This window comes from Eublepharis macularius, chromosome 15 (assembly GCF_028583425.1).
Source record: "Eublepharis macularius isolate TG4126 chromosome 15, MPM_Emac_v1.0, whole genome shotgun sequence".
NCBI lineage: Eukaryota > Metazoa > Chordata > Lepidosauria > Squamata > Eublepharidae > Eublepharis > Eublepharis macularius.
The window spans coordinates 49485564-49500009 of NC_072804.1; the positions used below are offsets into that span (position 1 = coordinate 49485564).

General features: G+C 44.2%; 1 protein-coding gene across 1 annotated transcript; it reads left to right on the forward strand.

The window, feature by feature from the left end:
• The first annotated feature begins 1854 nt into the window (after positions 1 to 1854).
• On the forward strand, positions 1855 to 12669 carry LOC129342794 (phospholipase A2 inhibitor and Ly6/PLAUR domain-containing protein-like). Its single transcript, XM_054998681.1, has 4 exons — positions 1855 to 1946; positions 7524 to 7667; positions 8679 to 8795; positions 12002 to 12669. Exons 2-4 carry the CDS (start codon positions 7619 to 7621, stop codon positions 12196 to 12198), a joined length of 363 nt encoding a protein of 120 aa, XP_054854656.1. The 5' UTR covers positions 1855 to 1946; positions 7524 to 7618; the 3' UTR covers positions 12199 to 12669.
• Positions 12670 to 14446: the final 1777 nt, after the last annotated feature.

The following is a 14446-nucleotide window of genomic DNA, read 5'->3' on the forward strand; positions in this document are numbered from 1 at the left end:
TTTTCAGGTTATACTGCATCAGTGCAAAACAGCCAGCCATGGCCGTGTACCAGCTGGATTCCCTTTGCCCTTCTTAGCTCTCTCTGGGCTTCTGCTCATAAAGGTCCTCCCATAATTCACTTCTGGCCGTGACAAAGCACCAAAGAACTTCTTTCTCCTTGTTATCTCTGCACCACCTTTCCTCGAGGCAATATGGATTCCCCCTCAACTGGAAAGATGTGTCTTTTTTCTTGTGAGAGCCAATTAAAAAGAAATGAAAAGAAAGAAAGGAGCTTCATCTTGACTTGGTTCGGTTGACCCGTCCAGTTCCTCAGAATGGTGGTACAAAAAATAAGTTAAATAAATAAATGTGCTCAATCTAATCGTGCTAAATTCAGACTGAAAGCAAAGCTGTCCCCTTTGGAGGGTAAGCTTCAGAAGGTGGTGCTGGGGGACTGGGCTTGCCACACACACACACACACCCCCAGGTTGGGGGAACACCCCCACACGACACCTGCCACTCCCAGCTCCTCTCACCTGGCCAGCAGGGGGCGAGGGTGCGGTATATTTATTGTATACTAGTAACAAAGCCCTTTGTTGGGGAAAAAAATACAACGGGCTCTAGAAAGGGCAGGGAAGGTGGGCCAGGCATTGCCGCCTCCACCATACTCCGATCTGGTTGAGGGAAGGGCATGGTGGCCGGGCCTGACATTGCCATCTCCCCTGCATTCCGATCTGGGCAGTAGGCGGGCAGGGCAGCCAGGCCTGGCATTGCCCCCTTCCCAGCACCCCAGTCTGGGCTGGGGAAGGGCAGCAGTGCCAGCAGATTGCAGTGAGGAAGGGCTGGAAGGTGGGCACATTTGCCCTGCCACCTCCTCGGGCCAAATTGAGCTACTATGGAGCCCAGGAGTGGTGCCAAGGAGGCAGAAAAGGCCCTGGAGCACTCCTACGTCCCACAGCTGCCTGATTTGGCCCCCGTTTGGAATAACGGAAGGAAAGAAACAGAAACACTGAAAGTGCAGAGGAGGAAAGCAAATAGTTTTTTTCTTTTATTCTGGAGAATTGACAAATACAGGTTTTTAAGCCCAGAACAGAGTGGGAGAAATGTGTTTTCCAGGGCCACATTTTTCTTTGTTATTTTTGAATATTAAAATGAATAAACAATACATTTTCCCCTTACAAACATTGCAATCCTATGCAGAGTTACTCCAGTCTAAGTTCATTGACTTCAATGGGCTTCAACTGGAGTGACTCTGCATAGAATTGCGCTGAAAGTCGTTGGTAATTTTTGTTCAGTTTATTTTTGCATGAGGTACATCTTTGTTTCAGGAAGGCGCTCATCTAAAACTTCAGACCCTAACTATGTTTTTATTCAGTTTGCACGTCGCTGGCTGCAACAATTCATAAATCCTAAAACACAGACTGAAATTCTTGGGCTGGTTAACAGGGTTATAGACATTTCTGGCAGGTTCTTTTTCTGTTCATTTCTTTGAGTCCTCCTCACTTAGCAAGCAGGCTCGCTAGGGCCTGAGCTCTTCGGCTTTTGTTATTACTTTACAAAAATACAGGCTGATCTCTATTTTGGTCTCTATTGTCCCCTCTGCAAAATGGAAAGGCTAATCTCTCCTCTTACAAGTCTGATGTGAAGGCAATCTACGTTAAGCAGTTTTGCAAATCAGACAGGCAACCTGAAGTTATAGAGGGGAAAAAAAATCATAAGTCCTTCTGTGTCCTGGACTTCTACATTTAAAAAAAAAAACCCAATTCCAGATGGATTTGCATTGCAGGAGTTTTACAACAGGCTGGATTATAATAGGGAGTTTCTGTTTTATCAGAACCCTCCCTTCCTTCATAAGGGTGGTGGTGGGAGTGAACAAGTCCTTTGCAACATTCTAGAGCTGCAGATAGACATCCTGTTGAGGCTTCCAGCAAAAATCCTCCTGCCTGCAAACTTTTAAGAATTTTTGGTAAGTTAGCTCATCTCCTCCCTTTTGCTTCTAATGGCGATCCCACAGGTTGGGGAGCTACAAAATAGATGCATGCTTTGGCTAAAGAGAAAGGGAAACATTTGTTCAGATGATGGAGGGTGATGCACAAGAGGGATCGCGGCTCCCAGTGGTGTAGCCAACCAGCCTGTGCCCCTGTCCCTTGAAAAGCAGGCACAATACCATTTCTTTCCCTGCTGTGAAAAGTTTCCTCCACCATTCTGTTGCAGACCAGGGGGCTGTTAAAGGCACAAGAGCAGGGCAGACTATATTTCCTCCCCGTTGGCAGCCCTATCAACAGTGTGCATGCTCCTCCATACCATGTTTTCTGTAGTAACAGTAAGACAAAAGGAATTTTATATATATACAGAAAGCCCACGCCTCTCCCAGGTCACTTCCAGCTCCCTTGGAATGTATCAACTGTCTTCAGTCTTGCTGGAGAGAACATCCCATGAGACTTGGTTGGACAGCAGGAGTTTCATTTTTACTTGTCTTGCCACTATACCTTTAAAAGCCATCTGATACATGGTGCCATCAGGACTAGACTGCGGGGTGGAAGTCTGGGGCTTTGGCTCACAGGGTCATTGTGGTGGTGGTGGTGGGGGTCCCCAAAGTGGACCTGCAGAGGTACAGAAACTAAACAGATACCTCCTCTACATAATGTGCCCATCTACTTAAAGAGACCGGATGCCCTGGGATTGTGGCTCAATAATAGAGCATCTGCTTGGAATGCGGAATGCCTGAAGCTCTGCATCTCCAGATCAGTTAGCTGGTGCTATGGAAAACCTCAGCCTGAGACCCTGAACAGCTGTAGCTAGTTGGAGAGCCAAGCTACAAGTGACGCCTGACACAGGTTGGACACTTGTCAGCTTCCCTCAAGTTTTGATGGGAAACGTAGGCATCCTGGTTTGACAGCTTGGCTCTCCATTTAATTGAAGTTTACAGAACCCCCCCCCCCACGCACACCCAGCAGAGGGGAAGGGGGGCGCCCAGTGAGAGCCCAATGCCTGCACTCCCCTCCCGACCGCATGTTCTCCCTCCCATAGACTGCCTTTCTGTAAACTTCAATTAAATGGAGAGCCAAGCTGCAAGACCAGGACGCCTACATTTCCCATCAAAACTTGAGGGAAGCTGACAAGTGTCCAGGCTGTGTCAGGCGTCACTTGTAGCTTGGCTCTGAGTAAACAGTACTGACCTTGATGGACCAAGAGTCTGATTAGCTAGAAGGCAGATTTTTTGTGGCTATTGGCCACCAACAGATCAACAACCAGCCACTGGCCTTCCTGTTCTTTATTTCTACTTGGGGAGAAGTTAATCCATGAGTTGCTCTGCGTATCTATCTACAGGTGTCAGCCAGGACAAAATAAAAGAATCTGGATTGCTTTAGAAGGTCTTCCACTGGTTGCTTGAAACAGCAAGTGAGCTTTGGGAAAGAGTGGAAACGCAATCCAAACACCCATCGCAGTAGGCGTCCTTTCTGGCCCCTGTTGTGATGGCTTTAATTCCAAAGAGCAAAACATCGGAAAGGAAATCCTGTAGTTAACTATAAGGGAGGGGGAATGGAATGTTTTCCAGAGAGAAAGGAAATTCTTTTGTTTGATGCTTATCAAACAGAAGGAAATGAGATAATTAAGAAATCAGAAAGGACATCTTTATTGTATTTTTAAACTACATAGTGGAAAATTACTCCCAAAGGTTCTGAGGCTGCTTTTAAGTTTGTAACGTCAACTTGGACCTGTCAAATGATTCTTAACAGTGCAGTCCTAAAGACAGTTACACCTTTTAAGTTCATTGAAGCCAATAGGTTCAGAAGGGAGTAATCTTGGGTAGCCCAGGTGAGCCTGATCTCGTCAGATCTCAGAAGCTAAGCAGAGTTGGCATTGGTTAGTAATTGGATGGGAGACCTCTAATGAAGACCAGGATTGCAGAGCCAGTCAATGGCAAAACACCTCTGTTAGTCTCTTGCCTTGAAAACGTGTTTAGGATTGCACTGTGAATTCCTTGGCATCTGTGATTTAAATCACATTGTTTATTCTCCAAACATAATTTGGACAATGAGAAGTGGGGAGGTGTAAACTGCTGACCCCGCCAAGTAATCTGAAAGATCCTGACTCCCAATTCCCAGATATATGATTCCACAGTGAAGAGGGGAAATGTCCTTCTCATGCCTAGAGGTAAAGTTGATTTGCTGAACAATTTAACAGCTGCTTGGTGAGGAGGCTTCTGCAGGATCGTAGATCAGGTCTGATCTCTACATAATAGATCCTTTGGGCTTCAAAGGAAAGAGACTAACCGCATCACTGAAAGTTTCTGCAGCTTGTTTAGACTGAAGCATTTACGTTCCGGACTCATCTGAAAAACAATAAGGCATTTATCACTGTCACAGCCCTTTCCGTGTAGATGACAGTTGATAGAAAAGCCAAAAAGGTAGGATCCTGAACCACTCCTGCCTGCTAGGGATGTACAATCAGAAATTTACAAATTAGGATCCAAGTCTGTTATCAGGAGATATGGGCGTGACAGGGACAAATTTGGAGCATCTTGATTAGTGGTTTTGTGTTTCACTTTCTGCCCATTGTAATACCATTATAGTAACAAAATCAAAAAGAGTCCAGTAGCACCGTTAAGACTAACCAATTTTATTATAGCATAAGCTTTCGAGAATCAAGTTCTCTTCATCAGATGCCTGATCAAATGATGCCTGATGAAGAGAACTTGATTCTCGAAAGCTTATGCTATAATAAAATTGGTTAGTCTTAAAGGTGCTACTGGACTCTTTTTGATTTTGCTACTACAGACTAACACGGCTAACTCCTCTGCATTATAGTAACAGCTAGAGAAGGACTTTCTAATTCTATATGACCACGCTTTCCGGTTGCCTGAATCATTCCACCAACTAGAACTGGGCCTACGCTAGCCAAGGCAGTCAAGGGAAAGCTTGTACAGCAGGGAAGACGGGGTTGGGAAGAAAAGAACTGAAGCTATCGCTTTCATCCGGCCAGCTAGCGCTTCTTATCTGCAGGGTACAGAAGGAAATGGTTTGCTTGCACATGCTGGCAGGAAGGGCTACAGAGATTGGGGGGGGGGGAGGTAATAAAGTCAGATGGATAGGCTTTGCTGCCCCTACCCCACCAACAAGTTTGCAGCTCTACAGAAAGAACAAGTGCGAGGAAGGTTGCAGCTCGGTGATAAGGGAACTGCTTATTTGAACTAAAAGTTGTAGGTTCCATCTCTTTTATCAGCAAAAACATCACAGTTGGGGGCCAAAATATCATTAGCCTGGTTGTACTTCGATGTTACCAAGCCATGAGCCATTTTAACCTGGACAAGATGCAGCTGACACAATGGTGGAAGAGGAAAAGATCCTTCACGGATCTCTCTCTCTCTACTGCCTGATCAACCCTGAAATGGACTCTGTGACACGCTAAAGCCAATTCATCGCCCAGCCTCTCTTCAACGGCACCCTAATCATCTCCCACAGGGAGATAATCTGTCATGGGGGGGGGGCGGGCCATGGGGAGTGGTTACCACCCTTCCTGTTTTGCTAACATCTAGCAGTTAGCTATCCAGCCCCATGGTTTGTTGTTATTGCTAGGGTGTGTAAAATGTGTACTGCTACTGCTAGGTAAAAGGGAAAGGTAGTCCCCTGTGCAAACACTGAGGGCCAAGCTACACATGACGAATGACACTTGAACAGCAAGTGTATTTCTCCCTGTTCACTTGCCCTCCACTCAATCCACTTGCCATTCAAGTGTCATTCGTCATGTGTAGCTTGGCCCACAGTCATTAATGACCCATGGGGGGACGTCGCATCACGACGTTTTCTTGGCAGACTTTCTACAGGGTGGTTTGCCATTGCCTTCCCCAGTCATCTACACTTTACCCCCAGGAAACTGGGCACTCATTTTACCGACCTCGGAAGGATGGAAGGCTGAGTCACCCTTGAGCCAGCTACCTGAACCCAGCTTCCGCCAGGATCGAACTCAAGTCGTGAGCAGAGCTTGGGCTGCAGTATTGCAGTTTACCACTCTGCGCCTCAGGGGCTCATTTCTGCTACTGCTGTCTTTTAAAAATTGCTGGGTTGTGTTTTTTTTTTGATGTTTTAGTTGTTTTTAAACTAAATTGCTATGCTGTTTTATATTTGTTGTACTCTGCTCTGAGCCCATTTGCAGGTAGAACAGGCTAGAAATAAATAAATAAATAAATAAATAAATAAAATTCTCTTCATATCCCCCAGCTGTTTGGTGCTGGATGCCTACCAGAAGGTGGAAGGAAATGACCCTGACTATGGCCTCAGCCAGCCACGAGGCTCCATTGAGCCTCTGGTGAAGGTTCTCCGATTCCCCCTGAGCCACCTGGACTCCAATAGGAGCCCTTAGTCTTCAACAACAAACCATCTGGGGAGGGTGAGGTGAGGGGCAAGGTCAGTCATGACTGTCTCCTACATTGCAGCATGACTGTTTCCCTGCCTGAACTGGCAGAGGTGGTCTGGGGGGGGGGTGCCTCCCCAGGCTTATTTCTCTTGGGAAAACAAACACAATAATCCGTGAAAACTAACTAAGGGCCAAGCTACAAGTGACGAATGACACTTGCCTGGTAAGTGAACACACTCCCGTGTATTCTTCCCTGTTCACTTGTCATTCACTTGCGCTTCACTTGGGGCCAAGCTACACATGACGAATGACACTTGAATGGCAAGTGTATTTCTCCCTGTTCACTTGCACTCCACTCAATCCACTTGCCGTTCAAGTGTCATTTATCATGTGTAGCTTGGCCCTTGATCAAGCGGAGCACAAGTGAATGGCAAGTGAACTGGGAGGAATACACGTGAGGGCCAAGCTACACATGACGAATGACACTTGAATGGCAAGTGTATTTCTCCCTGTTCACTTGCCCTCCACTCAATCCACTTGCCGTTCAAGTGTCGTTCGTCATGTGTAGCTTGGCCCTGAGTCTGTTCACTTACCAGGCAAGTGTCATTCTTCACTTGTAGCTTGGCCCCAAATCACAAGTCAAAAGATGTGTTCTGTAAATGGTTCAATAACATTCTTAATAATACAACAACAACAAAATTAATCAGCTGCAAAGCTTTTTTTATGGCTAACAAAGCTCATCCTTCATTAAACAAAACCGTTCATTAACATAACAGCATAACAGCATTTCATTCATAGTCAATATATTGTACAAGCTTCTACAGACAGTATTTCACAATCTATTACATCCAGATATAGCAGGTAACAACATTTTTCCAAATCTTTACAGTGCAGATATAGTCCTTATCATCTCGGGTTTATTTCTCTTGGGGCATGCTTTTGGTTTACACATGAAGATGTCTTCATAAGGCGAAGTGTAATTTAGCAAGAAACTGTAGAAATTGGTGTACAATGTTGGAATGATTGTAGAAAGAGAGAGTGTGCAAGTCATGCTGAAAACGCAAATGGGGAGTTTATTTGTTGTACAGAACACTCTGTTTGCAGAGAAATTGTTTTAACGTTGGTTGATTTCAAAAGAAATAGAGCGGTCTGACACAATTTGAGATTTGGTCACTTCCCCTTCTAGACTTCCATATTGGGAGTGACCCACAGCAGAAAGCTCCATACGGAGGAAGAGAGAGAATTGTCCCTCAGCTCTTAAAGTCTGCAGCTCCCGTCAGCATGAAGGCTCTTCTGGGAATCTTTCTACTCTCAGTGCTTCTAACTTCAGGTAGGGGATGGCTGGGAGCTCTTTGGGGAGGGCAGGGGGGTTATTCCTTGGGGTGGGGCATCAATGGGCTAAGCCAGATCTAAGACGGTATCATCTGGCATTCCTTCAATGGTGTAAACAAAGTCTCTATATATTTGCAAGACTTAGACACCATCACATCAATCCACCAGAGGTAAGCACGGACCTTCCTCCACCCCTGGCCCTATGCATCTTTTCAGGGCATGTGATAAAAGTTCCCAAGGAAAGTGAAACCTGTGAGCCATCCCATTAGCTGAAATCACTATAAGTAGTAGGCTTGCCAGCGTCCAGGAGGGGCCTGGAGATGCCCTGCAATTACAACTGATCTGCAGTCTACAGAGATCAATACCCCTGGAGAAAATGATAGATTTGGAAGGTGGACTCTGTGTAGGGTTGCCAGCCTCCAGGTGGTAGCTGGAGATCTTCAGGAATTACAACTGATCTCCAGCCGACAGACATCAGTTCCCCTGGAGCAGATGGCTGCTTTGGAGGATAGACTGTATGACATTATACCCTGCTGAATCCCTCCTCTCCCTAAACCCTGCCCTCACCAGGCTCCACCCCCCAAATCTCCAGGAACTTCCCAGCCTGGAGATGGCAAGCCTAACTCTATGGCATTATACCAGGCTGAGGTCCCTCCCCTCCAAAAACATAGCTTTCCACAGGATTTACTCCCAAATCTCCAGGAACTTTCCAACTCAGATTTGACAACCCTAACAGGTGGTTACAAGTGTCCAGGAATCCCCCGACTGCATTAATAAGCCAGAAGGTCAGCTTTGAGTGCGAACCACAGGGCAGATCCTGGGAGGAAACACAAAGATGGGTGTCATGCTGTGATGCTTGACTGACATCTGGTAGTGGGTACAGGTAGTGGTGAAAACAGAGCCAGGTACTTTAGAGGGACCACCACACAAACCATGCCAGGTGCAGCCCTTTTCCCCGACAGATAAAGGTCCGATACAGTCAGTGAGACCCTCTGTCTTCCCTCCCCAGGGTCCTCATTGGAGTGTGAAACATGTGTGGGTCAAGGCACCACCTGCTCTGGGGAAAAACAGACCTGCCCTTCTAGCCAAGATGGCTGCATGACTGCTGTGACTGAACTCTCAGTAGGTGAGTTGGCAGAATCAGAAGCCAGGTGGCATTATCACTCAATCCAGCTGACAACATGTTGATGTCACTTCTGGTAAAAACTGGAAGTGATGTCATTAGACATTAGACATATTTGACGCATTAGAGGCTCTAAAATTTACAAAAACTCTATGGTTTTTGGTTTCCTCCTGCTTGTGCCTCAAGTGCCAACAAGCAAAGCAGCAGGGTGCCTAGAACCCCTAGGTCTGCCCCAGGTCCTTGCAATCGGACATGTGCTGCAAGTTCCTCAGTCCCCCAGTGCATGGGCACCCCAATTCAGACTGGTACCATAGCACATGCTGAGAGCGGACTTACGCCTTCCCCCTGCGCTGCTTTCCTGACCAGAAACGGCCTCACGCAGGCCCTGTCGGTGAACCACCAAAAGAGCAAAAGGGGAGGAAGGAGGGGCCCACAAGAGGGACGGGCGTTCCTCTCCCTCGTAAATCTCTGCAGGTCCCCCTCTTGTCAGTTCATTGCTGTGGCGCTCTTTTGAAGCCTGTTCACATTTGCCATATCGAATATCCCCTTTTATATTAAGGCAGCGCTGCTATCTGCAGCTGCGCTTGCAGGTTTTTGGTGATGCTTATACAGGCATCTTTAGGTGTCTTTGGCATGCATAATGGGAGAGACGGAGAGCTGAGTCTTTAAAAAAAATGTGATTGGATGGTATTGTCCCCCTGCCCCCCATGTAGGTATCTGAAAACCATGGCTATCACGATGGGGTCAGAACAGGGGGAAAGTTATGCGCTTAAGGAGGTCACTGCCTTCTGCATTTTCAACGCCTCCATTTTTCTTCCTGTTATAAAAGTGCATCTGAGCCTTGAAGGAAGGACAACTAAGTAAGGATTGAAGATGCCCCTACCGTGAATACAAACACACAAAGAGAGAGTGACGGTGTAAGACAGCAAAACAACCAAAATAAACCGTCACCAACTAACTAATGCGACTTCAAGAAATATACAACACTCTTATATGAAAAATTTACAAAAATTTACTCGTACAGAATTGAATTATAAGTATAAATATATATTCCACAGAGCCCTAATAGAACATCCGTGTTAGGGCAATTATCCTCCTTCACAAGAAGGCAACAAGGGGAGGGAAAAATTTCAATAACCAAACCCCTGTGTTAGATGCAAAAACATAATCACTTAGAATAGGGCTCAAAAAAGCCTCTACATAGAGTAATACAGAGTGATACAAATTTCAATATGTATAGGGTACATACATGTTGCTCAAAACAATCTTTCAGCAAGAATTAAATAGAATCAACATGTTTTAAATTGTAACTGAACGGGTCAGCCAGCAAGAGGTCCCGTTTCCGGTATCCCCTTCTTCAGAGCAGTTACAACTGTGGAAGATATTCAAAAAGTACAAATCAATATAAATTAAACCAACATGTAAAAGTCCTTCATACATTAGTTCTGCAATCATATACTCACTTATGATGAATCAACTAGTGCATCTATCTCACTTGTGGCTCGCTCACTGGCGTATGCAGAGTATCAAATCCTATCTACTACCTTAAAAGCTCGTTGTTAAATTGTCCTCATATACCATCTGAAGTTATTTAAAGGAACAGAGTCCCAAGATAGTCCTCACAGGTAAGATGTCAAATCACAATTGATGTTCAGTCCATATGGCTCCTCTGTATGTAGCTTGTAAATCCACCACGCCTCTCTCCTTAATAAATCTTGTTGTGCCAAGGTGTCTTCTTTGAATTTGCTCACGTGTAAAACTGTATATACAAAGTCATTCTCTCGATGATTCATAGCCGACATACATACATCTTATGTATGTAGGTTGCACCACTAGAACCATCAAAATACGTATACAAGAACATCGATCAAGAATCCGTCGGGGAGTGGAGGAGGCGCCGCTGGTGGCCCATTTCTCGGCTATGAATCATCGAGAGAATGACTTTGTATATACAGTTTTATATACGAGAAATGGGCCACCAGCGGCGCCTCCTCCACTATGTATGTCGGCTATGAATCATCGAGAGAATGACTTTGTATATACAGTTTTACACGTGAGCAAATTCAAAGAAGACACCTTGGCACAACAAGATTTATTAAGGAGAGAGGCGTGGTGGATTTACAAGCTACATACAGAGGAGCCATATGGACTGAACATCAATTGTGATATGACATCTTACCTGTGAGGACTATCTTGGGACTCTGTTCCTTTAAATAACTTCAGATGGTATATGAGGACAATTTAACAACGAGCTTTTAAGGTAGTAGATAGGATTTGATACTCTGCATACGCCAGTGAGCGAGCCACAAGTGAGATAGATGCACTAGTTGATTCATCATAAGTGAGTATATGATTGCAGAACTAATGTATGAAGGACTTTTACATGTTGGTTTAATTTATATTGATTTGTACTTTTTGAATATCTTCCACAGTTGTAACTGCTCTGAAGAAGGGGATACCGGAAACGGGACCTCTTGCTGGCTGACCCGTTCAGTTACAATTTAAAACATGTTGATTCTATTTAATTCTTGCTGAAAGATTGTTTTGAGCAACATGTATGTACCCTATACATATTGAAATTTGTATCACTCTGTATTACTCTATGTAGAGGCTTTTTTGAGCCCTATTCTAAGTGATTATGTTTTTGCATCTAACACAGGGGTTTGGTTATTGAAATTTTTCCCTCCCCTTGTTGCCTTCTTGTGAAGGAGGATAATTGCCCTAACACGGATGTTCTATTAGGGCTCTGTGGAATATATATTTATACTTATAATTCAATTCTGTACGAGTAAATTTTTGTAAATTTTTCATATAAGAGTGTTGTATATTTCTTGAAGCCGCATTAGTTAGTTGGTGACGGTTTATTTTGGTTGTTTTGCTGCCCCTACCGTGAAGGCAAAACTTTCTTTCCAGTCCTGGCTAGCCCATTCTCTCCAAAAGAGATTCTATGGCTGTACAAGATCTCTTTCTGTGCGCAGACAATCACCGCACATTTCAGGGCTCTTTGCAATTTGCAAGTCCTCCCTCTGAACACGCCCCTGTATGAGGGAATTTCCCTAGCCTTCGAGTCCAGTTTGGTTTTGTTTTAACTACTTTGTGGAAATTTGATTTTGTTATCTGCCTGGACCATGCTGACAGAAAAGCGGGGTGGACAAAACTGTTCAGGGGGTAGCACAGAGATCCCCTCACTTCTCTTCTTTGTTTTTCAGGTTCAGCAAAGGTGGCCAGCATCGTGAAGGGCTGCTTCGGAAAGGCTGCCTGTAAAGAATTAAAACCTGGAGCCTCTGCGAGCTTTGCAACTCCTGGATCCACTATTAAAACTGTTGAATGTAGCAAAGCCCCAGTATCATCCGGATCCTTCCTCCTGGCTCTGTCTGGTCTTCTGCTCCTGAAGTTACTCTCATAAGAGTCCTCTCTGCCAGCGGCACAGCCCTGAAAAATGCTTCCACCTTGCTTCTATGCAATGTTCCCTAGAATCCGTCATCTGGTCCTTCCAAGAGATTACTGTCTTCTCCCCCCCTCTATTTTTATGTGCAAATTAGGGCCAAGCTACACATGACGAATGACACTTGAACGGCAAGTGGATTGAGTGGAGGGCAAGTGAACAGGGAGAAATACACTTGCTGTTCAAGTGTCATTCGTTATGTGTAGCTTGGCCCTTATATAATAAAACACGAAGTTCTGTTTCTATATGCATAGTATAATATCGATTAAACTCAGAACCAGTTAAATACAGTCTGTATTTTAAAAAAGAAACTATGAAGAGAAACAAAACAAGAAAGAACTATCAAGCCTTCTTATAGTATCACACCAGTTGTAAACTTTAACATCAATGAGGTTTGTTTCCAAAGGTCAATAAACGGTCTGCAAAATTTCACCATTATAGTGTCTTTTCAATTCACTGCTTGGTTCAATTTACACAGCTCTGTGGTTCACCCTTTTTTTCAGTGCCTAAATTTTATGAACATAAAAGCTACAGTCATTTGCAGCATTCAATTTTGAACACTGCATCCATCTAATCATATCTTGAGGAATTCTGTTTGGGGCCAAATCATTTAGAAGACCATGAGGCAGAATTCTGGGATGCAACAGTCAATTCTAACTTCTTGTCTTCTTAATTTCCTGTATGAGCTTTCTCCCAAAGAATTACACATTAGGGTAGGGTTCTGCAATATGGTGCCCATGGGCACCATGATGCTCGCCCATACCTTTCCTGTCTCCCATGCCATCTCCAGTCTCTTAAAACCTGCAGGATTCCAACATTTTGCAGCACTGGTTAACATGCCTCCCTCAGAAGTGCCTAAAAAGTGACTTGATTTAAGTGAACCTAGGGCACGCCTACAAATTCTACTCTCTTTAACAATGTGACCTAATGTCCCTTGTAAGGAAAGGCCTCTATTCAACTACTTTTATCATGGCCATGTGCACCGACCTCTCATGCACTCCCTCTCCCCTCATACCATGGTGCTGAGTTGGCTGGAGTTCACCCTCCACCCCGCTCTATCGTGTTCACATGAACAGCAAGAGATCCACCTGCAGCACCTGTCATATTCCTCAGGGATTTCCCTGTTTTGCCTCAAGCAGCAATGAAACCCCAACTGGAAACAGGTGGTCAGCAGCCAAGGTGGTTAATATCTCTACCAGTACTTGCTTGTACTCCTCCCCTTGTTGTCTCCCCTCAGCTTCCCTCCAGAAGGTGCTGGATTATCAATCTGAAATATTCCTACCACGGTCTTAAAATGGCTGACTTTTGATCAGAGTAAGATTCAATTCCGGTAGCACCTTAAAGGCCAACAAGATTTCCAGGGTATGAGCTTTCGAGAGTCCAAGCTCCCTTTGTCCAATATGAAGAGATGAAAGGAGCATTGACTCTTGAAACCTAATACTCTGGAAATCGATGGTATCTAACGCCAAAGAAATTAGCCAACGGTAATAGCCAAATGTCAGATAAATGTTGGAAATGCAAGAAACATGAAGGTTCATTTTATCATATGTGGTGGACATGTGAAAAAGCTAAACAGTTCTGGGGGGAATTATAGAGGTTATGTCAGATATTTTACAGAAAAATGTGATTAGAACCCCAGAATTGTTGTTATTATGTATGAACCTAGAAGTGTTTGACAAAATGGATAGAGTAATGGTGTTTTATATGATTACTGTGGCTAGAATGTGTTATGCTCAACTATGGAAGACTCAAGAGATACCATCAGTGGAAGATTGGATTTTGAAAATATTGAACATGGCAGAAATGGACAAGCTAACGAGGAAATTGAAAGAACAAGATACATTGGAATATGCTTTGAGATGGGAGAAACTTAAGATTTACGTGGAAAAAAAGTGGGACATGAAGGGTAAAATGTGGTCTTTGGATAGCTGTTAAGAGGGGAAGGTAGATCTTTACTTGATATTAGTTAGAGATTGAATTATGATATTGTATAGTTAAGAGTGATATAGTATATTTTATAGTAATGTGGAAATCTAAGTAAGAGATGTATTTCAAAATTAGTAGATGTAGATATATATTATATATTACAATGTAGAAATAGGTGTTAATAAAATAGGAGATAGGGAAGTAGTATATATAAGGGGAATGGAAAACTGTTGGAAGTCAACTGAAAAGGGGGGAAAGGGTGGGATTATTATAATGTGATGGA